Here is a 27169-nt window from a genome sequence, read left to right on the forward strand (position 1 = left end):
AATATCAATGGAGTTATCCGTCGACAAAAAAATTTCGATAACTCTTTAAACAAATTTCCAGAAGAGTATGTAAAGTTTTTCTTGCTGAAGTTTAAGAAGGAACCCATAGAAATCTATTCAAAAGAATTCCTGGTGAAATTAATCAAGGAATATCTTAAGAATGGCTTCTAGAAATTTTTCAAGGAATCCCTGTAAGAATTTCTAAAAAAAACCCCTTCCCATTACCGGTGTTCCATACACTAGACGCCTCTCCGCCTTTTACCGAAAATAGAAAAAGACCCTCCCATGCCGCCTTATCTGTGCTTCACCAAGCTAAGATGGGCAAAATTACTAGGGCATGATATTCACACCCAAAGGACCTGAGTTCAATTCGCGTTCGCAATTCTTTTCTTTTCATCTGCAAGGTAACGTTGAGAATGTTCAAATATGTTCATCACATATGAAGTGTTCCTTTTGCTACATTCGATGCATCATATTTTTGCAGGTTGTATTCGTACTCTGTAGTTTCCGAAAGCTCTATCGATTTTTTATCTCCAACACAATTTTATAGTTGTTTGAAAAGGTGTGCACCTCTTTCTTCTCAGGTCCGATTCGATATTATTATTTAAAATAAACTGTTATTATTTTCAATTTTCAACGAAAACATTATTCGTAAGTTTTCTCATTATTTTCATTCAACATATAAGAATAAAAAGCATAAAGAAAACCAGCTCTTTTGCTTAGCAAAGTTTCCAACTTTTATTTCATTTTTTATGTACTGAAGCTTACACTTTCCTTACATCTTCATATTTCACTGGAAATTCGCGACTCTTGCAAATTGTCAAGCAAACAACAATACACATAAAAAAGAATCAGCAAAGATATAGTTTATTCGATTTTTCCTTATACTAACATAATCTTTGAAAACTTGCTAAAAAACTTCATTTTGGGCGAAGGTTAAAAAGTTTTATATTACAAGACAAGATTAAGATTTCAACGTGATAAAAAAACGCCCTTAACGTATACTTTTACATATCTAGGACGTTTTATATTTCGTAATATTTATTTTATTAAATTCAATTCTAATTTCCTGCAATGTAAATGATTGAAAATTGAGGTCAAATGTGAAAAATATAGATAATTTAATGGGTTTGCACTCTCAAAAATTACTATTACTTTTATCTTCATCTTGCATCAATGTATGAGGAAAAAAATATGTGGAGGAAAAATCTGTATCAAGATCATAAAATCTGTATTTTTTCTGTACTCTGTATCCTGTCTGTATCAACCTCTAAAAATCTGTATAATACAGAAAAATCTGTATATCTGGCATCTCTGGTGAGGAGTGAACAGTGAAGAATAAGAATTATGCAGTGAGGTACAGGAGATGGCCAAAATGTTTGGGATAGGCAACTTTTTTTCTCTCACAAAAAAGTTTAACATGCTATAAATATTTAGAGTGTTTTTCAGCCATGAATAGCGAGTCTTTAAGTAATCTTTAAAAAATGGGAGCGGACCTGGTGTGATGGTTAGAACTCTTGACCATCACGCCGAGGACCTGGGATCGAATCCCACTCCCGACAAACTCGCAAAATGTGAGTTCTTCCTTCGGAAGGGAAGTAAAGCGTTGGTCCCGAGATGAACTAGCCTAGGGCTAAAAATCTCGTTAATACAGATAAAAAAAAATCTTTAAAAATCGTCACAAAATTTCAAATATCTTTAAAATATTTTACACAAGCAACCAACGAGATATTTGCTTGGAGCTTATAAGTTTGGGAACAAGTCTTCGTGTAATGAAAGTTTACTTAGTTTCTATCACTTGCTACAAATATTCAAAAAAATGGCAAATTTTGGGTTGTACCCCTATTTTCCGGAACCGATGATATACTCCAGTACTGTAAAACACACATTCAAAAAATTTCAATAAACTACTTATTGCAACACCTAATTCTCTGCACAGTAAAGCTGTAATTTTACAATTCAATGGAAAATTGTGTTGAATGTTGAACGATGAAGGTAATTTTGCTACAGCCAATTCGTGACGTAACTGTGTACGTTGATGGAAGAAAACTCAATTTTTAATAGTGTAGAGAGCCATTGTGGCATCAGTGTTTGAATTCTCTGACGTTTCTACCTTGAAGCGGGGATTGGTTTTAAAGGGTTCACCTCTCCATCCATCCAACCGGAATTTCACATTTTTCACAGTTCGTTTCCGTTTTTTTCTCTTTCCTTCAATTTTCCACAGGCGCATCATCCACTGCGGACTGCTGGCGGTTCCGGACATGCGAATGCTTTCAGTTAACATAATTTTACACATGGTGTGAGTAAGCGGCTGAGAAGGTGTTTTCCGTGTTTCAATGTCTGCCACAAAGCTGAACTGAACCCATAATCCGTCCATGCGACAGGGCTTCCATACATATGTGTTCCATCATCATGCACGACCAATGTGGTGAACTCCCAAAACGTGGGAATGCACATACCCAGGACATAATATCACGGATCACCGACCGACCAACGGACCGACGATTCGACGAACAAATAAGACCGACTTTCGATTGCCATCATTATAGCCATCGCCATCGCCATTACCATCACCGATATCAACCGATATCATCCATCATCACCTTCGTGTTGTCGCCGTAATCATCGTCGTCATCGTCATCACAACCATTACTTACTATGGGCATGAAATGTGATCCTGTGGTACCATTTTTCGTTTGCACATGTGTAAATATTTAGCAAGCATCCACACAGCTTCGGTTAGCTTCCGTGTCATTTTTTTTTGCTGAAAGCATGACTGTAAGTTTATGCTAGTTAGGGTGTGGCTATGTTTAAGTGAAAATCACTTCTCACTCTGACGTCAATTATGATTTATTTGAGTAGTTTTTTGAACTTATACATATAATCTTGTTTCTCCAAAAAGCTATAACTACTATATATTTACTTTTCGCTCGTTCTATATAAGAAATATGCGTGATTGTTATTTAATTTCGATTTAGTGAGCAAAAAGTGAATCAAAGATTAAGAGTGATTCAAAGAATACCGAGTCTTTTGAAAAGAAAATAATCGTTAAAAGAACAGAGTTCATTTAGAGACCAAGTGAGTCGAACCTTCACTGCCACACCCTAACGTTTCGCATCCATTAAAATAAAATTCGATCCCCCTGAGCTGAGCCATGGTCTCCCTAATCACCCATATCTCTGCTTTTCTGCTTTTTCTTCCCTCTTCTCAATCACTGCCGCGTCGCTCGCCATCACCAACAGAGATTTAGACGGTAATCAGATCCAGGAGATACACGAGAGAGCCATTCAAATCAAGACTGATGAATTGTGAGTATAGTGTTTGTGTCTCTACAATATTGCCTTTGGGGGTTTTCAGGTGGGTGGGCGTTTTTGCACAATAGGTGCAAAGGAAACTCGTGTTGCCTCGAGGCTTCGCGGCAAGAATGCTAATTAGTTGTTTTAATTGAGGAAACCTATTTTCCCAGCATTTGTTTGAATACTATGGCTACATGGAAAGTTTCACAGCTTGAAGCGATGGGAAATTAAGACGTTCGTTCTACAACTGCACAGAACAAGAATAACTTCGAAGCTGGACAGATACGAGTTTTATCTTTTCAATAAGACTGTGGTATCTGAAGGCAGCAAAAAGTGCAGATACGTCTCTATTTTAAGACACCAGATTCGTTTGCTATTCTTTGACCTAGTCGAACCATCTATCACTCTGGCCGGGGAAAGCGTGCGTATCAGTTTCAATGTTCATTATTGCGACTTCATGTTTATAAATTGATTGCGCCAGTGCGCGCTGGATATTAACCCATACAACAATGTGATCGATAGCGGACCCCTTTAATTGTGAATTTCTCGATTTTTGCTTTTAAATTCATGCACACAACAGAAACACGTGAATGATGAACAAATTGAGGTTTGAATAATGAAAACTAATTCACGTGCTCCGGTGGGAATCGAACCCACGACTCCCAATTCGTTAGACGGGCGCTTATTTCCTCCAAGCTTCGGAGCCACTTGACGATCTTCGTTTCCCGAAGGCACAGAACTGAACTCCATTCCACTTATCCACATGGTAATTGTTCCTTTTCATAATCCAAATTTCCTTCTGACGGAACTAGATGAACATCTACACGTCTCTGTTGCGTGCAATGTGCACGAATGTCAGAGCGGGAGAGGATTTTTTTTCTCGAAATTTGGCGTGAGCTTCGGGCACTGTCGTCTAGTGGCTCCGTAGCTTGGTGGAAAGAAGCGCCCGTATAGCGAATTGGGAGTCGTGGGTTCGATTCCCACCGGAACATGTGGATTTATTTTCATTATTCAAATCTACATTTGTTCATCAAATACGTGTATTCGTTGTGTGCCCATACCCAAATTTAATGGTTTTAGAGGCTAAAACTCTATTGTATAGCCGCAATCTTGAATTTGAAGCTGCCATCTTGGATTAAAAAACGCCATATTGGATGTTTTAGTGGTCATTTCTGGACTTCAGACGTTTTCTCCATATCAAATATACCCATATTGCATGACTTTAAAGCCTAAAATACCATTAAACAGCCGCCATATTAAGTTTTAAGCCGCCACCTAAGATTTTAGATCGTCATCTTGGATATTCTGGTCGCCATTTTTGAACTCCAGACATCTCCATATCAAATATACCCATATTGTATAGTTTTATAGCCTAAAACTCCAATAAACAGCCGCCATCTTAAATTTTGAGCTGCCATCTTGGATTTTGGACCGCCATCTTGGATATTCTGGTCGTCAGTTTTGAACTCAGGACATCTTCCTCATACCAAATTATCCCAAATTGCATGGGTTTTGAGCCTAAAACTCCATTGAACAAAGGGCATCTTGAATTTTGAGTCGCCATCTTGAATTTTGGGTCGACATCGTGAAACTTCTGGCCTCCAGTGTTGATTTCCGCACCAATTTCGTCAACCATGCTGAAGGTTACAAAAATCAGCGCAGTTTGATGTGCCGCATGATGGGGCCAGTTCTACCGGTTATGTTCCAGATCACTGAAATTGCCAAAACTCCGGAACACTTTGACCGATCCGAACCATTTTTAATTGCAAACAATGCGGTAAAATTCCGGTACGATTCGTACTAAAATTCAAAAAATCGGTCAATGGAAAGCGTTTTAAAAATGAGTTAACTTTTTTGTACACAGACATACATACACACACACATACATACCCACATACAGACATCATCTCAATGCGTAGAACTGAGTTGATTGGTATATGTGACTTGACCCTCCAAGCCTTTCATCGAAAACTCGTTTTTTGAGTGCCCATATAGCCTTTCAGTACGCTTTGTGGTGTACGACAAAGGCAAAAAAATGAGGAAGTCATATGAAACTAAGGTTACCATAATTTAAAAATATGTGACAAAAATAATTTTGTAATTTTCATTTTAGATTAAGGAAAATATCAATTCAAGAATCAGCAAGTTATTCCCAGGTAACAATTTGATGCTGTACAAATGTTTCTCCAACTATTTTAAATCAGCCTTCATTTGAACAAAAGCTGAGCACAAGAGGTACAATCCTTTATTCAGCTCCTAAACATCTAAATTTGGTGATTTTATTCAACTTTTAGCTTATTTGAAGTTTATTAGAAGACTGATTTAAGGCCTTAAACGCGCTTAATAAGCTCAATTTAATTTATAAATAACTCAGTCTGTATTGAGGCTGATGAAGCGACGTGGAATCATCAAAAACCATGCTTGGGTCAGCTGTCAAAAAGTATTTGATTAAAGATTGACAACAGATGATTAAGTCTGCAGTTTGGTGTATATTTTAAAACTGGTTGCCCAGATGAATAATATTCTATTTAACTTGATATTCAGCCATCTATGTATTGCTGGTTAAAGAGGTTGGACAAGCCATACTTCAGACCAATATTCAGCTGTCATTGTGTTCTTCCATTGACACCATTAACCATCTATTGTTCAGCTAATGCTCTCACTGTTCAGCATTCATTGTTGCTTAGGTTGAATCAATAATCCAAATATTTCGATATCGGAAACTTTCTAGAACACCGCCATGATCTAGTATCTCAAAATATATGATTTTTTAATTAAAACAGAGCCCAGCTCTAGCAGTTGCTCTAACATATCTTCTGAAATCTCTCTAATAATTTCTCATAGAATGCTTCAATTTTAGCTAATAGAATACTTTCCTGAAACTTTATTCCGGCCAAACTCCTGGGTGAAATATTTTTTAGGATTTTTTTTATGTTGTTGAGTTCAGCCAATTTTTTTCCAAATATACCTTCAGGAATTCTTTTAGAATTTTCTGCAACATATTTTTTTTGAGATTTTTCGGATTTTCTCTACAAATTTCTACAGACATTCTTCAGCAGATTCCTTCCGAAGGTTCTCCAGTTACTCCTGCAGCTGTTCCCTCAAACAATGCAATTCCTGCAGAAATTTCTCAATAAATTTCAGAGAAGCTCCTTTAGTGACTCTTTCAGAAGTTTCATCAAAGATTCCTCCAGTCATTTCTTCAGTTGTTCAGTTGAGATTCTTGCAGGGAATATTCCAGTGTTTCCTCTGGGTATTCATCCCAAAATTCCACTAAAGATTCCTTAAAAAATTCATATTTCTTTTTTTGCAGGAATGCTTTCTTAATTTTTTGTTGGAGTTCTTCGACAGGTTGCTTCAGTAATTCTTCTGGAGATACTCTCAGGCAACTCTTCAGAAATTTCTTAGAAATTCCTTCAGATATTCTTCCAGTGATTACATCATCAGGTTTTTTGGGATTATTTTTGTAAGAATTATTTCGGATTTTTTTACGGATACCTTTTAGAAGTCCCTTCAGAGATTCGTTTGGGAGTTCATGCAGAAATCATTTCAGGATTTATTTCGTGGCGTTTTCAGGAGTACCGCAAGAAACTCTTCTTGGAATTACTGTACTGCATTTTCAGGGAACCCTTCAGATTTCTTCAAAAAATTTCATACGTAGCCCAAATTTCCTGGAGCACAAATCTATAGAACCGTCAAATGGTTCTGACTAAAAATGTAACATAATATTCACTGTGCGGAAGTAAGCATGAAGTTAAATTTTCAGCATAAGGGCAAGATTTTTGGAGTACATACCTCAAATTTTCTTGAGCACAAATCTAGAGAACTGCCAAACGTATACAGTTCTCTAGATTTGTGCTCGAGAAAATTGGAGGTATGTACTCCAAAATCCTTGTCCTTGAGAGTTCTTCCAGAGTGATTTTAAATTTCTTTTTGGTTTCCTCCTGGAATTCCTCTAGAGTAATGCGGGGCAAAAGTTCGCACCTAACAGACTTTACAAAATAGCTATTAAACGAAAAGAAAATTATATCGCTTTTCTTCGTTAAACGGGTCCCTATCATGTTGCCTTCAAAACGTAGTACTAGACTTTTTCGCGTTCCTTTTGTAGTTTTAGTAATATAATTTTTAATACAAGTACTCCAATGCGAACTTTTGCCCCATAGTGGGGGCAAAAGTTCGCATTATGCGGGGCAAAAGTTCGCACCTTGAAAAGCGTAGTTTATTGGTGTTATGTTCATTTATTTCATGATAATTCATGTTCGTCCTTTCACTCTAGCCGTGAAACCTCCAGAAAGAAACTGTTCTTAGCATTACGGCCCAACTGGAATACGACCTGGTGTTCAGCTTTGGTATACAATGTATTTTATGAAGACTTCCACAACTATTAACTAGAAGCTGTCCTTTCCAGCATTACTGAAGTAATCAAAATACATTTTGGGGTAATCATAGAGATACGTGTTGCCCAAAATACATGAAAAAAATCAAATATGTTGCAAAACTGTTGAACGGGACCGTAATCGAATCTTATTTCCGTCAGTATGGTGATGAATTATAACTGTGAATTTACAAACTAAGCTATGAAAGACCTCGGTAAAGTAGATGAACATAACATGACCTTCAGGAACATACGAAAAGACAAGACGAGGATGACGAAGAGAATGTTTTAAAATGTTTATTTGGCTATTTTTCATTTCTTGATTTAAATGGAAGAACATAATGTTTGCCTTACAATCGATCCTCTTACAAAACTAAGTTCAAACCTTCTGCCGGAACGATTTCAGGGTGCATACTACACATATTATACAAATATAGTAGTTTTTATACGAAACCATCATTGCTTCAAAGATTCTGTAATGATATTGATGTACTACATTCAGAAATCTAGTGCGAACTTTTGCCCCACAGCTACTGCGAACTTTTGCCCCACCGTCAAGGTGTTAACAATGTCCCCGTCTGCAAGAAGCACTAGTAGTTTATTGCTTATTCGAGTGCACCTCTCGAACTACTATGGAATAACGATTCTCCGACATCAAGAGGTTATGAGATTCTTCTTCTTCCTGTTACTACAAATTCTTATTCCAAAAAGTCCAAAAATTCTATCAAAACACCTAGAAACATACTTTTTTGCATTACTCTGCCACACCATAACGAAATCGTTCCAATTTTTGTTGACGAGTAACTGGCCTGATTATGTGTCGAACCCATACAAATTTGTTTGGGTTCTTAACTCGTGTTCAGAAAAAGACCCACTGCGAACTTTTGCCCCGTGCGAACTTTTGCCCCGCATTACTCTAGGAATTACTTCAGAAATTGCATCAAGGATTTTTGTCAATTAATTTTCAGACTGTTTTGGAGGAAAATGTTTCAAGAATTCCTCCAGAAACATCTTCCACCACATTAGATGTTTTAAGGAACTAATTCAAGAATGTCTCTAGTATTTTTGTTTGCAGTTTTTGCGCGGATTTTTTTCAAGGATTCCTTTTTGCAAGGTATACTTTAAAAATTCCTCAAGGAATTTCAGGGATTTTTTCAAAAATTTCTTCAGGATTTATTTCTTTGAATTCCACCAAAAGTTTCTCATATTTTGTTTTCTAGAAATTGCTTAAGAACTATCTCAAGTAGTGCCTCTAGGTATTGCTCGAAGATATTATCTCAGAAATTGCTTCAAAGAATGTTGTTCAGGAATCTCTTCAGGAAATTTTCATCGAGGATCTCTTTTCGAAATTCCTTCAGGAAACCCTTGAAGTGTATTTCCGTTTTTTGTGTAATTGCATAAAGTACTTCTGAAGAAATCTATAGACGAATATCTGAAAGAACTACTGGGATGAATATTTGAAGCAAGCCCAGGAAACATTTCTGAATTCCAAGAAGGAAAACTTCCGAAAACTTTTTCAGCAACCTCTGAGGAAATTTGCCCATTTTTCCTAAAGGAACCCTTGGAAGAATTTGTAATAGGATTTTCGAAGAATGTTTGAAAAAAAAACATGGAAGAATTTTGTTTCGGATATTCAAGGAGAAAAGCTTAAAATGTTGTTTAAGAGTTTCTGGAGATATTTTTGAAGGAATTCCTGATGGAGTTTTCAAAGGAATCCGTGGAAGAATTCTTAGAGAATTTATGAATGCTTTCTGTAAAAATCCCTGAAAAAATATCCGGAAGAATCTCAGGGAAGTTTCTGAAGGAATCCTAGAATGGGTTGCTGAAGAAATTTATGGAGGAATATCTGGAAAAAATCATTGAGAAACCCTTTGTAAATTTACTATTAGAATTGATTAAGACATTTTTCGTATATCCTTTAACATACAAAAGGATTTTCCAAAAGATTTCCTGGAGGAATTCGTTAATGTATTTTTTAGGAATCCTTGGAAGAATGTCCGGAGGTACACTTTTATTTCTGTAAAGATTTCCAGAAAAATCTCGTTAGAAATTTTCGAAGGAAATTTTTGAGAAATTTCTGCATTTTCTAAAGAATCCGAGTAAAAATTCCTATGAGTATTCTTTGAGGAAATTCTGAATGAATTTATGGGAAAACACAAGAGGAAATACCCGAATGAACTCCTGAAGAAATCTACGTATGAATTTCTGCAAGAATCTAACTTCGAGAGGAATTTATGTAGACATTACTGCAGGAATTTTCATTAGGTTTCTAGGAGAGTTCCTGAATCTCTGGAGGAGTTCGTAACGAAAATATCTGTACGCGATATTGCGAGAATCCCTAGAGATGTATCGGAAAACATCTCTGAACAAATTTCAAAGCTTACTCTAGGTTACTCAAAGTGCCCAAAAGTCATTTCCCCCCCTATAACGGTACGGACTTTAGGATAAGGACTGCTCAATTTATAAAACGGACAACTTTACAAGGCTATAAAAAGAAGACGCGTAGTTCAAATTTAACCACCCTTGTTTCGTTGTTCAGTACGCCATCTTCCATTATAGTAATAATTTTTGAATCGAATAAAAATAGTTTTATTTTATAGAAAATCGGCCAGGTATTAAATGAGGGGAATTTTTCGATTGCTGAAAATTGAAAATATATATAAAATTACTGTTCACATATGGTATATCGTTTTTAATACCAGAAAAGCATGTGCCATGCTGCAGCAGCATGAGTTATAAATATTCTGGCAAAATTTGAACTCAATTGGAAAATCAAGTGTTGAGAAATTAAAGTCTCAAGTGAGATTCGATTTTTTGAATAAAATTCAATTGTAAAGCAAAAAGGGTATGAACGTAATAAATAATCATTTTTTTTATGCATCTAGTCGAAAGTGGGAATAATGTGACTTCAAATGCAGAAAACTGCGTCTTAATAGCATTGCTGGTTTGGTTACTGTGCGCCATTACAGACACAGTAATCAAAAAAGTTTCGTTCTCTGAAGGTTCTTCCAAATAACAATGCAACCTAATGCAAATTTTGAATGACAATGATGTTGGAAATAAAACTTTGCACGCGATTATTATTAAATAAGGTGTACAGTAACATAGGACCAACTTTGTTGAAAATAATTAATAACAAGATTCGCTAGAGTCGAAAATCTGCATCAATGGAGCAAAAAGTATGAATTTTTTGAATATGACCATCTTTATGGATTAAATTGTTGATGAAAAATGCAATTACAAGTAAATTTCTCTTCTGTATCATTCAGAGAGCAATATTCTACTACTCTGGACAAATTTTTAGCCGAATCCATGATGCTATTGCAACACAGGACTTAAATGAACATTTTTTAGTAATTTCTATGAAAACAAGGCAACTCGCTATATCAAGCTGGAGAATGCTTGGTGCATTAATTCTGACCAACTATTGAGCTTTACCTTTAGTAGAATAGTATAAGATTCCAATACATTAAAAACTTCATGAAAATGTGCATGTTAAGTATGTGGAAAGTTATGTCGAATTTTGAGAAATGGGTTTTTATTGATGTTTTACGAAAATCGCTTCAGTTACACAATAAAGAACATTTTGCTTAATGTTATATTTTTCCTACATTTGAGAATAGCTATAGAAAGTTATGCAAAAATCTGATAATGATTTTACTGAAAAATAAAAAAGATATCGCAAAAGCAAGTTGTCCGTTTTATAAATTGAACAGTCCTTATACTTCGAAACCGTACCTGACTAAGAGTTACTCCGGGAAAGTTCTAGAATATATTCATCCCATGTACTTCTTCTGAATTTTATCCAAGACTAGCTGTCCCGGCAAACGTTATCTTGCTAAGCTATGGTGTTGAGCTCATAACGTCACCGCACTCTAGATTGATTTCATTTCGATCGTGTTGATTTCCTTCCCAGCTCATGAAAAATCAGTTATTTATCAATTTTCTTACTTTTCTAGTTGATTTTCGTAACTTTTTGTACATATAAACACAGCCACCACGAATACGAACCGAACCGTGCAAGAGTCATGCTGGTCGGTTAATCCGTTCTTGAGTTTTGTTGCCTCAAAGGAACTTCAAACTCATTTTTATATATATATATATATATATATATATATATATATATATATATATATATATATATATACGAAGCTCTTAATATATATATATATATATATATATATATATATATATATATATATATATATATATATATATATATATATATATATATATATATATATATATATAGATAGATTACCTCCAGGGACACCACCAGAAACTCCTTTTGGGGTTCTCTAAGGATTTGTCAAAATTTATTTTTTATTGAAAGAACATTCTCGCTGGATTTCCTAGAATGGTTTCAGCAAGAGTTCTTCCGAAGATTCCTTCAGGTTTCCCTTTAGAATGCATTCATTTCTTTGAACATTTATTCAGGGATCCCTAGAGATTTTTTTAGGAATTCATCCTGAAATTTTGTTTGGGTTTCCTTCAAGAGTTTCTAAAAACAATCAAAAGATTCATGTTGAAACTGGTCCACGGGTTTCTACCGGAATTTCATCAGAAATTCCTTTTGGAATTCCTTCAGGAGTTTTTCTTCAGGAGGGAATTCCTTCAAGAATTGCTATAGAATTTCGAATTGTATGTATTTATACGAATATTTTTGATGGAATTCTTCCAGGAATATTATCCGAGTTTCGTCCAGGAGTTTTTCTTCGGAGATATCTCCAGGAGTTTCTCTAAAAATTTCTCAAAAAAATCTTCTAGATTTTTTACCAGAGATTTCTTTAGGAATCCTTCCCAAGGTTTTAAAGAGCCAGCTCTTCTCAGAGACTCGGAGATTCTTTCAGAGATTTCCCTCTTCTTTCAGGAATTTCTGTTATCCTTAAGAAATTTAGAAATATTCCCAGGAACTGTTTCAGAGGTACTTTTATATACTACTCCATTTAGGGAGTCCCTCAGGCATTTGTATGAATGTTTGTCTAGAATTTTCGCAAGAGATTCATCTGAAAGTTCCTCCAGGTTTTTTCTCCAGGGATTGCTCAGGATTCGTTCAGACCCTCCATCGGAGATTCTTTTAGAACATTTTCCGGTGATTCTCTCCTCAATTTCCGCAGAAATTAGTTCAAAATATGTTGTTTGGAAATACAAAAAACTTTTATAAAAACACTGTATGGAGTTCACTGGTTCTTCCAGATATTCTGTACTAGATTGTTTCAAAAAATATTTTTCATTTTCGTAGATTTATCAGAATCCTCCCAGAATATTTTTTTGCTTTCTCTAAACTTCTCTTAGTTAATACTTCAGAGATTAATGTTTATAATAAATTCTTCTAAGAAATCTTTCAGAGGAATCCTGTAGAAACTCCTCAGAATGTTATCGAGGTATCTCTTCAAGAATTCCACGAGAAACTTTGTCCTCAATTTCTATAGTAATATTTTTTCATTTTATATCAGAATCCTTCAAAAACCCTCTACAATTTCGTCCAGGAATTAAACCATGGATTCTTTGATAGATTACTTCAGAAACTATTACCCAGAAATCCCATCAGAAACCTTTCAAGATTTTATTCTAGGGATTTTCAAAGGACCAGGAGTTTTTTTAAAAAGAAATTCCGCCACACAATTACTCGGTTTTTTTTTAGAATTCTTCCAACAATTTTAAGTGCACTTTCTGAAAGAATTTGGATAGATAACTGAAACAATTTTCGCAGGAATCTCTTGAGTAATTCCTGGAGATTATTTGGCAACCACAGGAGAAATGTAAGAGAAACCCTGTAGTAATTTCTGAAGGAAACCCGAGTAATTTCAGAAAAGATATCTGATTGATTTTTAGCGAATTTTTTAGAGGAATTTCTGAAAAACTGTGTGGAAAAACTCAAGAACAAATTTCTTGTTGAAACTTCCGAAGAAAACCCCTAAATTCTGGAGAAGTCCTTGGAGATATTTTTGACGGAAGCTCTGAAGGAATTTTAAGAAAAAGAAAGTAATCTTCAGTAGAGTCCCTGTGCAAATCACATGAAATACTCTTGCATCTAAAGAAATTTCATGAAAATTTGAAAAGGAATTCCAGGAGAAGAACTTCCCGGAAAATACCTGGAAAAACTCCTCAAGAAATTCTTGTTGGAATTCATAGAAAAGTTTTTGAGGATTTTTTTTTGGAAAACGTCTTAAAACTCCTACAATAAAAGTGTTGGAGGAGTTTGAGAAAGTCTTTCTGAAACATTCTGTGCACGTATTTCTAAAGAAATATCCTATGAATAAACCTCTTAAAAGATTTCAAAAGGAATTTCGATAGCAATGTCTGGGAAAAATTTCTGTGTTAGAGCAAATTTATGGAAGAACATCTGGTTGAAAACCTGAATAGAACTCTGTACGAATTCCTGCAACAATGTCCAGAGGAATTCTGCATAAATTTCGTGAAATAATATGCTAAAATCTCTGACGAAATTCCGGTACGCATTTATGCGAGCATTTTGAATGGAATCCCAAGAGCTATTTCTGAACAAATTTTACGTGGACTTTTAGAAGAAATACCTGTACGAATTACTGAATGAAACTCTGGATCATTTCCTGACTAATCCACTGGAAGCATAAATGTTAGACTCTTCGAAAATTTTTTTTTTTTTTTTTTGAAGTAACCCCTGGATATATTCCGAATCTGAAAAAAAATCTTGCTGACATTTCTGGTGTAACTTTTCAGGGAATATCCAAAGGAAGCTCTTGAGAAATTTCTTAAACAAATCTTTGAAGAATTTTTGAAGAAATAACTGGAGATGTTTCTGGATGAAACCTTAGTACATAGTTTAAACTCAGGAGTTCTGGGAGTAATTTCCGAAGGAATCCATTGAGCGATGCTGGAAGAAATCCATAGGATAAAAAAAATTGATTAAAAATTCCTGAAAGAAGCTCCAGGCAAATTTTCTAAAGAAATCCTTGAAAATGTTTCGGGAGGAATTCTAGACTTTTGATTTACTGAAAAAGAAATCTTCAAAGAAATTCCAGATAGAATTTCTTAAACATTCCTTGGAAGGTTTCCTGAAACAATCGTGAGAGGAATTTATGAAAAAAAATCATGGAGGATTTTTAACAGGAATTCATGGAGAAATTTCTGATTTTTTTTGCTGGTTTTCTTAATATATTAATAGAGGAATCTCTCGAAGAATTTTGGTAAGAATCACCGAAGGTTTGCTCAAAAAAATTATGAATAAATTTCCGAAGAATCATTCGTGAATTATCTGAATTGATCTCTGCACAAAATTGAAAAAAAAACAGGGTTTTTTTTTAAATTACCAAACTTCGGAAAATTGTGTTATAAAGAGTCTGTAGAGGAATTGGTGGGGTAATCCTAGAAGAATTTCTGAAACATCCCTGAAATACTTATTTTATTGAAGAAAAACAAAATTCGCTAACTTCTATCAAAAATATGCAACAATGAACAGATCAGGAGCAGAGCAGAAAGCCGTATAGATAGGATGTTTTTATTCGAATATTTCTAGAATTGTTCAAAATTTCGTTCAGGAGCTTTTCTTTGTTTTACATATCTCCAGCAGTTCCCCTGGAAATTTCTCAAAAAAATCTTCTTGGAATTTTATCAGAGGTCTCTTCAGGAATCCTTCCCAGAGTATTTTTCATGAGATGGGATTTCATCCGAGAGCTTTCCCCATAGATTCAAAGATTCTTTCAGAGATTGTTACAGAAATTCCTCTAGGGGTTTTCTAGGGTTGTTTCAGAAATTATTGAAGGGATATCTCCAGAGGTTTCTTTAGAAATTACACCATTCAGAGATTCTCTCAGGCATTTGTTTGGAAATTCCTCCAGAGTTTTCTCCTGAAACTTATCTGGAAGTTTCTCCAGGTGTTCCTCCAGGGAATGCCCAGGATTTGTTCAGACTTTTCTTCATGGATTCTTTCAGAAAACTTTCCGGTGATTTTCTCCAAAGATTCTCTCATCAACTTCTGCAGAAATTGTTCCAAAATCTATTGTAGGGTATTTTTCAAAAAAAAAATCTTCAATAAAAACCTACAGAGGGTTCTCCAAAATTATTTTGTTTTTCGTAAATTTATGCAGTGGTACTCAGAATTTCTCCAGGATTTTTTTTTGTTTCTGCAGGAAGCTCAGAAGCTTCTCTAGGTTATACTTAACAGATTTTTTTTTATATGTACTAATCCCTTCATCAATTGTATTGGAAATTATTCTGAGAGTTTTTCCAGAGGTTTTCCAGAAAATCTTGCAGGGAAAACTGAGAAATTTTTCGAGGGATCTCTTAGAGAATTCCACCAGAATCTTTGTCTGAAATTTCTACAAGGATTTCTGCAAATATATATATATATTACAGATTAAAAAAAACATGCCCAGTGTTCCTACAGAAGTTTCTCATGATTTTTTTCTAGGAATTGGGTAATCATTTTTAGAAGCTTCTTGATGCATTCTCCCAGCATAAAATCAAGAATTATTTAATAGACAATTTAAGAAATTTCATCGGGAGTTTTTATCCAGAAATCCTTACGGATTTTTTAAGAATTACTTCTAGGAAGCTCCAAAGGTATCAGGTAGGCTTTTTTAGGGATTCCTTCAGACGATTCTCCAGGGATTTCTTTAGGAAGTCATTTAGAGTTTCTTTCAAGAATTCTTTTAGAAATTTGTATGCACTTTCAGAAAGAACATTAGAAAACTTCTTTGGAGGAATAATTAAAAAAATCTGCAGGGAATCTTCCAAGGAATTCTTGGTGGAATTTTTGGAAGAATGTCCGAAGGAATCACTGTAGGATTTTCAAAGAAGATTTTTTTGAGAAATTTCTGAACATCTGAAGCAATCTCTTGCAGAAACTTCTAAAAAATCCCCAATATTCCGGAGAAGTCTCTGCAGATATTTTTGAGGAGTTCTCTGTAGGAATTTAGGAAAAAAAACAACGACCAGGAATTTTTGATAGAAATTTCTCAGAAATTACTCTTGAATGAATCTGTTAATGTAATATATATCTTAATGTAATTATATCTTAAGAACTGCCATAGAAATTTCCGAAATAATCACAGTAAAAGAACATCCTGGAAGAACACCTTCCTGGAAAATACCTGGATAAACTCCTCGGGACACTCTTGGTGGAATTCGAAAAAAGTAAATCAAGAAAAAATTATTGAGGAATTTTCAGGAAAACTTCTGAATAAATCTTTCAATCAAAGTCTTGGAAAAGTTGTTCAAAGTATCTCTACAGCAATTTACTACTGACTACACTACAAACTACTGAGTTATTTCTTGAAGGATTCCTGTAGAAATTCTAAGATAGATCGTTAGAACAAATGCTGGAGAATGAAATTTCTGGGAAAATAAATGGAGGAATATCTGTACCAAAACTCGGAAAGAACTGTGTATCAACTTCTACAAGAATATCTGGATATGCAAGCATTTTAAATCGAATGCTTAGAGCTTTTTCTGAACTAATCTTAGGTGAATTTCTTATCTTACGAATTTCAGAAGGCATATCAAAAAGGAATTTATGGGGTAATCCTAGAACTAATTTCTGAAGAAATCACAGGACCAGTTTCTGAAATGATCCTTGAAATATTTATTTTACGGATGTGCGAGAGTTTGACGGATCTATGTTCTAGGTTAGGGAATTCGGCTTATCAGTCCTTTTTTTTCTCTAGAACGATAACGGTTTTCGATTCGTCCCTACGTTTCGGTATCGGTTGTTACCATCCTCAGGGGAAAATTAGTGGAATCGTTCTTTGTTTGGAGGTTTTGCTGAGCATTTGTCTATGGGTGTACAACTACCAAAAACCCCATAGACACATGCTTAGCAAAGCCTCTAAACAAAGAACGATTTCACTAATTTTCCCCTGAGGATGGTAACAACCGTTACTGAAACGTAGGGACGAATCGAAAACCGTTATCGTTCTAGAGAAAAAAGGACTGATAAGCCGAATTCTCTAACCTAGAATATTTATTTTACTTCAAGAGATTTCTGAAATACAGAGCAGAGCAAGAGCAAGAGCAAGAGCAAGAGCAAGGAGCAAGGAGCAAGGAGCAAGGAGCAAGGAGCAAGGAGCAAGGAGCAAGGAGCAAGGAGCAAGGAGCAAGGAGCAAGGAGCAAGGAGCAAGGAGCAAGGAGCAAGGAGCAAGGAGCAAGGAGCAAGGAGCAAGGAGCAAGGAGCAAGGAGCAAGGAGCAAGGAGCAAGGAGCAAGGAGCAAGGAGCAAGGAGCAAGGAGCAAGGAGCAAGGAGCAAGGAGCAAGGAGCAAGGAGCAAGGAGCAAGGAGCAAGGAGCAAGGAGCAAGGAGCAAGGAGCAAGGAGCAAGGAGCAAGGAGCAAGGAGCAAGGAGCAAGGAGCAAGGAGCAAGGAGCAAGGAGCAAGGAGCAAGGAGCAAGGAGCAAGGAGCAAGGAGCAAGGAGCAAGGAGCAAGGAGCAAGGAGCAAGGAGCAAGGAGCAAGGAGCAAGGAGCAAGGAGCAAGGAGCAAGGAGCAAGGAGCAAGGAGCAAGGAGCAAGGAGCAAGGAGCAAGGAGCAAGGAGCAAGGAGCAAGGAGCAAGGAGCAAGGAGCAAGGAGCAAGGCCAAGGAGCAAGGAGCAAGGAGCAAGGAGCAAGGAGCAAGGAACAAGGAGCAAGGAGCAAGGAGCAAGGAGCAAGGAGCAAGGAGCAAGGAGCAAGGAGCAAGGAGCAAGGAGCAAGGAGCAAGGAGCAAGGAGCAAGGAATAAGGAACAAGGAGCAAGGAACAAGGAGCAAGGAGCAAGGAGCAAGGAGCAAGGAGCAAGAGCAAGAGGTGTTTGGAACTAGGAAACAAATCATGGGACTGTAGAGCTGTTTAGACGATGTGAAAGTGAAGGCTATAAGGCAAAAGCGAACCAGCGGGGTCAGATCCTGCTTTTGGCACCGGTAATGCAAGAAGTCGGCCTGGCTAATATTGGTATCAAGAGCATTTTTAGTCGGAACGGTGCGGAGTCGATTATTGACGTTACCTTTTGTAGTCCTGGCAGGCCTACAACAAGTAGGTTAATTGAAGAGTAGACGATGGCTACACTCACAGCGATCACCTGACGGTTCGCTACAGCATGGACTACAGGGAAATCTACAGAGATGTTGGAAGGGGTCATCGAGGGGCTTTTTCCGCATCACGATCATAGTTCTTGGCCTCCTTTCGAAGGGCAGCCGGGAACTGGGGCTAGCGATAAGGAGAGAGGCCACCGATGTGGAGCTTGCGGAGATAGCATAGTCCCTTAGCGTAGGTAAGGCCCCAGGTCCGGACGAAGTTCCGAACCTGACCTTAAAAGTAGCTATTGCAGAAGCCCCCGAGATGTTCAGGTCTGCTATGTAGAAATACCTGGACGAGGCAGTTTTTCCAGAAGTTTTGAAGAGGCAGAGCCTGGTTCTATTGCCAAAGGCGGGGAAACCACCCGGAGACCCGTCGGCATATAGACCAATATGCTTGATTGACACGGTGGGGAAGATGTTTGAGAAGATTATCCTCAACAGGTTGTTGAGGCACACCGAGGGTGTAAATAGTCTCTCTTGCAATCAGTTTCGCTTCCCCGGAAACGCTATCCTGTCAGTTGCAAAGACCGCCGAAATAGCGCTCAAGCGTAAGAGCAGGGGTATCTGCCATTGTGCTAGTAATGACTCTAGATGTAAGGGACGCGTTCAATAGTGTCGGTTGAGCGTCTGAGGATAGCCGGGTATTTGTACAACATTCTCGAAAGTTACTTCCAGGATCGAGTATATGTACAAGTATATGACACAAAGGACCCTTAGGTTAGAAACACATAGTGACACTTACAAATTAGCTTACTCTGCCGTACGTTATAAAAAAAAACAGATAATTTCTAACTGGCACCTTCTCAGCTTTACTTTCTGGTTGGGATATTAGTATCAGCAGAGCCATATCATGTGTATGAAACAAATAAGGGTGCTTAATCAAGGAGAATCCAAAGAGAGCTATTATGAGCAACACCAACGGAATATCAAATTATTGACTGCTGCCCTACAAATAACCGCAGAATAATTAATTTATTATCCCTCCACACCCGTTGTGGATTTACATTTCTCTTTTTCCCAGAATTTTAGATAATAATGCACTCACCGACATCCATGGTGCCGCTTTCTTCGGTTCACAGGTAGCTAAACTGTAAGTATCCCGAGCAGTCCATCAACGTCCCACTACAATCTCTATAATTTTCATTAACGCCATGAATCTATTTCTATTTTCGTTGAACATAATTTCGCCGAAATCTACCTTTGGAATGGAAACGACTGAGTAGCAGTTTGAAGCTAAACTTCAGACTAAAGCACATCCACCCGTCCGCGTTCTTCGGAATGCGGAACATCAGAGAACTGTAAGCGCGATTCCACTTCCCAGAAACAATCAGCTACCAAGTATCCGACGAAACTCAGATGCGGTTTCCCCTTTCTTTCTAACAGGGACCTTTCCGGCACGGCGCTGGAAGCCATGCCAACCGAGGGCCTCAGTGAGCTGGAGGTTCTCCGGATTCAGAACACCCACTCGTTGAAAACTATTCCGTCGGTGTACAATTTCAAGGTTCGGGCAACGATGCCCCCGTGTGAACTCCTTCATTTAAACCTTTCCCCCATTGCAGAACCTGCAAACGGCATACCTGACGCATTCGTTCCACTGCTGTGCGTTCCAGTATCCGGCCCGGCACGATCCGGATGGGCACGAGCAGGCCGTTCGACGGTTCCACGAGACGCAGAAGCAGTGCATTGCCCAGGGATATGCCACACCCAACGTGAAGGTGGGCAGCTTTGTCGAGCTGGGAACCGGTGCCGATGGGGTAAGTTTCGGGACACAAATATGACCAATGGATAGGCCATACAAACTTGCTCCATTTTGGGGGGTGGCGAATATTAATGGATTCTGCGGCACGGTCCGCTTAATTGATATTCGATGCGGGAGCGGAAGCTTCCAGCGCGAAACAAAAAAAAATGCCGAGAGGTATCGTGATCGAATGTCTGACACGGCGGCGCAAGAGTGGCATGCTCTTTCCGGATTCGATTATTTTCTATTTTGGGAAGTAACGTGGGAGAAAAGTTTGCGCCGGATAGATAGATGATTGATTGTATCCTAATTGATACCAATGAAATCGGAGGTGATTGCTGATGGCATTTGATAGGTCGTCGTGATCTTTGCTTCAAGGATTGCACCGAAATTGCCACAATAATGACTTTCTTCCTGTTGTTAGTATTAGATTGTTTGACATTCAGTGTGCCCTTTTATTAGAGAAAATAAGAAAATAAAAGGAGAGCTCATTATTTTTGGCCAGGTGGAAGCAAACAATATTTGTGAAAAGTAGTTAAGGCTCAAGCATCCGTCATCACTTTTTCGAAAAATGAAAAGCAGTTTTTTCGCTGTAAACCAAAGAAATGCCCACAAAAATGTATTCACTGTATTCCATTACTAATGTGGAATGCAGTGAATACATTTTCATTGGAAAATCTTTTGTTTTGAACGAAAAAACTGCTTTTAAATATTTGATGACGATGATTTCAATGACGAATTGTTCAACGTCAAAAAACGACGAAAACAAGCAAGAAATGTTCTCTATTATGGAATCGAACACATTTTTCTGTACAATGTTTGCGTGCAGTACTGCTAAATCTTTTTGGATGCCCATCGACCCTTAGAGAACATTCATAAATAACGTCACATTAAAATTGGTATTTTGCTCCAGTCTAACGCTTGCTTGCAGATTTTGTTCTCGCCCCTGCGTACAATGTGGCCAACCCACCTCCACTTTCGCTCCCGAATTTCTGTCGCTATCGGCTTTTGATGACATCGACGATGGAGCTCAACGTTGGAGATCCAATTGTGAGGCCACCATGCACGAATTATATACCACAGGCATCTATTGCAGCTGCAGGCTGCAGCCGTTGCGTGTTCTCCACTGATACACACCAGGTTTCACTGGCGTATAGCAGCACAGATTTCACGATCGAGTTAAAAATTCGGATTTCGATGCATCGACTGATCTGGTTGTTTTCTATGCATTTCTTAAACTCGCAAAGGCAGCCCTCGCCTTCTTGATCCGTGCACCTATGTCGATCTTGGCGCCGCCATCAGCCGCCATTTGGCTACCAAGATATTGGAAGCTTTCAACATTTTCCACTGATTGCTCTGCTACTGCAAAGCTGGAAGGGTTGACCGTGTTTACATCCAACGATTTGGTCTTGTTGGCGTTGATGGTAAAACCTGCCGCTGAGGAGCGATTGGTAAGATCATCGAGCTTGCTCTGCATATCAGAGCGCCGTTGAGCTAGGAAAGCAACGCCATCAGCCAGTTCGAGATCATTTAGGTGTTCCATGTTAATGGATTGCCACAGCAATCCACGATTTGGTTCACGGTCAATCGCACCTACCAGGATCTCGTCGATTACGATGAGGTGCGGTGCCTCACTCCAGCAACGACCCGGATGAGGTCGGACAAAACACCGTCGTGCAGTACTCTGCACGAAAATGCCCTGTACTGTGCTTCAATAATGCCGGAGGGCTTCCTACATGTTTTCGTGATTGAGACGGTCAAAAGGTTTTTCGTAATCAATGAACACCATGTAGAGAGTCTCTTAGAATTCACTGATTTGCTCCAGGATGATACGAAGTGACAATATGTTCCACACAGGATCGTCCGGCACGGAATCCTGCTTGCTGCCGTCGGAGAGTTGCGTCAATCTTCTCCTGTATCCGGTTAAGGATCACTTTTCAGAGGACTTTGAGATAGATGCACAGTAACATGATGCCCCGCCTTCTATCGCCTACAGTCAGGTCACCCTCTTTGGGTACCTTTACTAAGACGCCTTACATCCAGTCGGCCGGAAATGTCGCGTTTTCCATATGTTGCAGAATAATTTATGCAGTAAATGTGCGGATTCTACGGGGTCTGCTTTGCGCATCTCAGCTGATATGCGTTCGACCCCTGGGGCTCTGTTCGAGCCATGCTATGGATGGCTGTTTCTATCTCCTGCACTGATGGAGCTTCGGTGTTGTCGCGGGTAATGCGTCGAACCCTTGGCGGATCATGCTGAGGTGTTGGTGGCGTGGTCGACACTTGAAAAAGGTTTCAAAGGTGCTCGAACTAACGTTCCGACTGGTCAGCCGGGTCGGTCAGCAACTGTCCAGACGTGTCTTTCACGGGAATCGTAGCATTCATCTTGGTCCCACTAAGACGACGTGAAACATCGTAGAGGAGACGGATGTCGCCGGTGTTTGCGGCTTTTCCGTCTTCGTCGGCTAGAGAGCTCACCCACGCTCTTTTGTCCCGTCTACATGAGCGTTTCACTTCTTTCTCGGGAGCCGAATAGCGCTGACGGGCTACGGCTTTGATCTGATATTTTGATATCAGATTGACTTGATTAATTTCGATTTCAAATTTTGATATCGTTTTGCTGTCATTTAAAATAATTACAATAAGTTTTTAAGTCATTTCAAAACTTCTAGGCGACCTTGTATAAAGCCTCTAATGATATACCATCAGTGCAATTAACGTATTGCATTTAGTTTTCCATATTATTCGAAAAAACTCTAAATTTAACGATTTTTCCATATTTTCGCACTGATAGCAAAAACAGTAATCAATTTGCCATCACTGAGAGCAGGAATTGTTTTCAACTTGCTCTCACAGGAACATTTTTCTGCTCTCATTTTTGATGTTTTAACCGTTAAAACGACCAAAACGACATCAACCTGAGTTATCATAATTTGCAATATCACAACATCAAAATTAGTTTTCTATTTGCTGTTAGACTCTGCTCGGGAGGCGTTCTTGATGGCTCTCCATTGATCTTCTGCGCTTCCACCTTCTGGAATATTCGCAGCAGGGATTCTCTAGCCCCTCGACGAAGGACCTTTTCACCGCTATAAGGATCTTGATATCACATTTCGGTGTCTTGTCCACAACAGCATTCAATTGACTGTAAAAGTTATCTTGCAATTCGGCAGCATCGGTTGGCGCGTAACATTGGATCATGGTAAGGTTTCGAACCCGTGTTCTGAATCTGGCTACAATTAGCCTCTCATTAATAGGTTCCCAGTTCATGAGCGCAGCGTGGGCGTGAGCGCTGAGCAGAAAACCAACTCCACGGTGGCGAGGAGCGTGTTCACCTCGTAGGCCAGAGCAAGCATGGGAAAACTCATTCGCTCACCCGAATGCCGGCGATGCAAACTAGAAAAAAGAACGCCAACAACCCAATACTGAGTGAGAGCACGGCGCACTAAGAACGAACGCAACACGAACGGCTCGCTACCGATGCCAACGAAGCGAATCAGGAGAGAAACAAATAGTGAGCGAAATGAATCAGCCTGCATCGGTGTATACGAAACGAACGTTCGCTCTCTCAACTACCGAGTGCCATTCAGCTGATTGAATCAAAACGCACTCACTGATTCAATTCCCAGTACTGAATACTTCCACTGAACACTAAATGCACGTTCCAAAACGATTGCTCTCGCACCCGACTCAGAACGCAAACATTCGGTCAATCTTGGTTCGTTCGCCTTCGGCACTCAGATTCGGTAGCGATTCATTCGGCCGTCGTTGCTTGCGTCGCTCGGTGCTCAGCGATTAGAAAGAATGGGCAATGAAAGTGGAAAGATTTTGCTTGGCTGGGAGAGAAGCACACTCGCATCAGATTGTGCGTGGATGTGAGTGAGGGATACGCAATAAATTAATGATTTTTTCCCATCCTTGGGCCAGAGAATAGCAAAATTTGACCCGACGCCAATCGGTGTTCTCCAAAGTTCGGCCAACGGACTTCGCTCAGTACTAGAATCTCAAGCTTCATACGACATACCTCACTGGCTAGTTGTGCCAGTTTACCCTGCTGGGCTAGGGTTAATACATTCCAATTTCCAATTCTTGTCCGTCGTTTCGCGATAAAAATCGTTGCCGTTGAATCAGTTCGTAATCTTCCATTTTTGGTTTCAGTAACGTTTTTTGGGTTTCGGAGACAGTAGGTTGTTGGCCTAAGGTCCCCTATCCACCGTGGTGGGGCTGCCACCTTAGGTATAGCTTCCGGTGGAGGAGCAATTCATACTCAGCCACTGGATGTCAGAACAGACGCTGTTTGAGCCGCACCTCCTTGGTGAACAGACGCTCGAGACGTACCTCCTCAATCTAGCTGAACTCAGAAGGACAACAGTGCCCAAGCTGCACTACCAGCTAGGCACACAACTTTTAGCTGGCGGTCTTTGTCATCGCTTGACCCGTGGAAGCATGAGGTAGGAGCTTGTGAGGACCAGAGCTATGTAGGACGCTCTCCTTTTCGACTCACCGTTTTGCAGCCCAGAAGAATCTTTGAAGGGATTTCTGGAAGCATGCCTGGAGGAACTACCGACGGAGTGCCCGAAGGAATGCCGAGAGCAATTCCTGAATTAATCCCTGAAGTAATTCTAGGAGGGATCTCTAAAGGAATGCCTGGAGGAGTTCTTGGAGGAATCTCTGGAGGAGAAATTCTTGTATGGATTTCTGAAAAAATCTCTTGAAAAATCCTGGAGGAATCTTTGAAGAATTGCAGGAAGAATTCCTGAGGGAATCCTAGCAGCATTTTCTGAAGAAATTCAAGGAAGAAGTACTGAAGAATTCCCAAGCAACCAAAAGTTCGGATAAAACGGCATGTTTGGGCTTAATCAGCTGAACGAAGGAAGATGAATAGCGTTCTATACAGCTTACTTTTTAAGTAGTTAACCGAACTTGAGTTCACAAAAAGTACACTTGTGCCGCTGAAAGGAACGCTATTCAGCTTAAAAATGAGCTTTGATAAAATGAAAGAAAGGCGCTTAGTCCTCAAAAGTATTTTTTATTGAGAGACTTTAGCATATGTGGAATCCTAATTGACTAATACCTTGAGATACATTTTTAATGTTTTTTACTTACTGAGACTCGAACTCGGGATGTCCTCGTTGAATGCCGGCGCCTAACCACTACTCCATGTTTGGGTTGTTAAGCACTGAGAGATTTTACTCAATATGCTGATATCATTTATCGATGCTCAATCAGGTTCGCATGTGAACTTTCTCTGAACTTGAAATACCCTGCAAGACAAACTTTTCGAAGCCAAAAGTTCGGAAAAAGTTTACGTGGAACTTCTTGTGAACTTACACAGTTTGACATTTTGAGTTTGTTTTGGTTCGCAGTTTAGGCAAGTGCGAAGCAATAAATTAGTGCCAGTGTCGGTGATTTGGAAGTGATTCTAAGTTTTCAGAGCCTACGATCGCGTCGATTACCGGTGCGCTGGTGTGACTAGTGAGACGGGATAGAAAACACCCGGCAAAACTGTAAGTCTTTTACCGTAGCCGAAATAAAACTCTGGCGGAACACTGGGTGGAACAGTTGCTTGCTGCGAGGGCAGCCTTTAAGTCACACAATACGGATTCTTTGTGTGAATTTCAAGTAAGTACGTTGAAATATAATAAGGACTGTATCGGAAATTAACTATAAACGTTTACAACTGCCCAAGCAACTGCCTAAAAAATTATCTATTCGAAATAAACATAAGTTTATTTTTGGAGTTAGTATATAAATCTTTTAAATAAAGAATGGCAGTTCTGATTTTCAAAAAATAATCATTTAACTTGGACTTTTATCTCAAAGAATGCATATATGTTTTTAAAATTTTGAACACCTCCTAAAAATTTGAAATTGCGAAAACTGTTAGAAAATATTCAATTTTTTCTTTTATTTTTGCACAAATACATTCATTTCCAGAATGTTCATGATATAGGAAAGTTATTTTTATCAAAAAAAAATCCTGCGCAGTTTAGCGCCAATTCTTAAAAATGAAAAAAGGGCCATTTTTTGAGGAACTCTATTTTTATGCGTCTTCAAAGAACGATTACGCAAATAAAAAATAGATAAAGTTTTTTCTATTGGGCATGTAAGGTACCCCGGGGCAAGTGAGAATCGGGGGCAAGTGAGACCTATAGCTAGTATTTTTTTATTATTTATTTTTAAGACTAACATTCTACATTTGTGGGCTTCGTGGCTGTGCGGTTAGCGGCGTCAGTCGCTTAGGCGTATTGTGAGTGCCACGGAGTGAGGGTTCGATTCCCGCTCCAGCCGGAGGAAACTTTTCGTCAAACGAAAAATCCTCCACTGGTCCACTGGGTGTTCCGTGTTGACCGTTGCCTAATGTTAGTGAATGTTCAGTCTGTGCAACCTCTGGTTGAAGACGGTGTAGTGTCTTTTTTTTACAGATACTTTGAATACAAAAAATGTTATTGTTTCAACCATAAAGAGATCATATACGTTATTGTTGTTCATATGTAATTTTCAATTCACTAGGTGAGATTGACGTGCTCTACTACATTCTTCGTTTAAAAATAGACTTGTTATTCTACAAATACTTTTTCGGTTTGGGAACATTCAAAAATTACGTCCAACATTTGGGGAAGGGGGGGGTCTAGGAAAGTGTAACAGTACGTGTATAAGGTATAGGGAAATAGCGTGACAGAGGGGGGAGGGGGGGTCTAGAATTCCCGAAAAACTATGGACGTAATAAAT

The 27169-nt window shown here is 38.6% G+C and overlaps 1 protein-coding gene across 2 annotated transcripts in view; it reads left to right on the plus strand.

Annotated features, from left to right (window-relative positions):
* Positions 1–27169, plus strand: part of LOC109429338 (lutropin-choriogonadotropic hormone receptor) — a 208604-nt gene that overhangs the window by 150225 nt on the left and 31210 nt on the right. For both annotated transcript variants that reach the window (XM_062846743.1, XM_029860184.2), the window contains exons 4-9: positions 2225–2299; positions 3243–3308; positions 19721–19789; positions 19923–19997; positions 20083–20200; positions 20259–20453. In XM_062846743.1, coding sequence (XP_062702727.1) covers positions 2225–2299; positions 3243–3308; positions 19721–19789; positions 19923–19997; positions 20083–20200; positions 20259–20453 — 598 coding nt within the window. The remainder of the gene's footprint in view (positions 1–2224; positions 2300–3242; positions 3309–19720; positions 19790–19922; positions 19998–20082; positions 20201–20258; positions 20454–27169) is intronic.

This window comes from Aedes albopictus, chromosome 1 (genome assembly GCF_035046485.1).
Source record: "Aedes albopictus strain Foshan chromosome 1, AalbF5, whole genome shotgun sequence".
Lineage (NCBI taxonomy): Eukaryota > Metazoa > Arthropoda > Insecta > Diptera > Culicidae > Aedes > Aedes albopictus.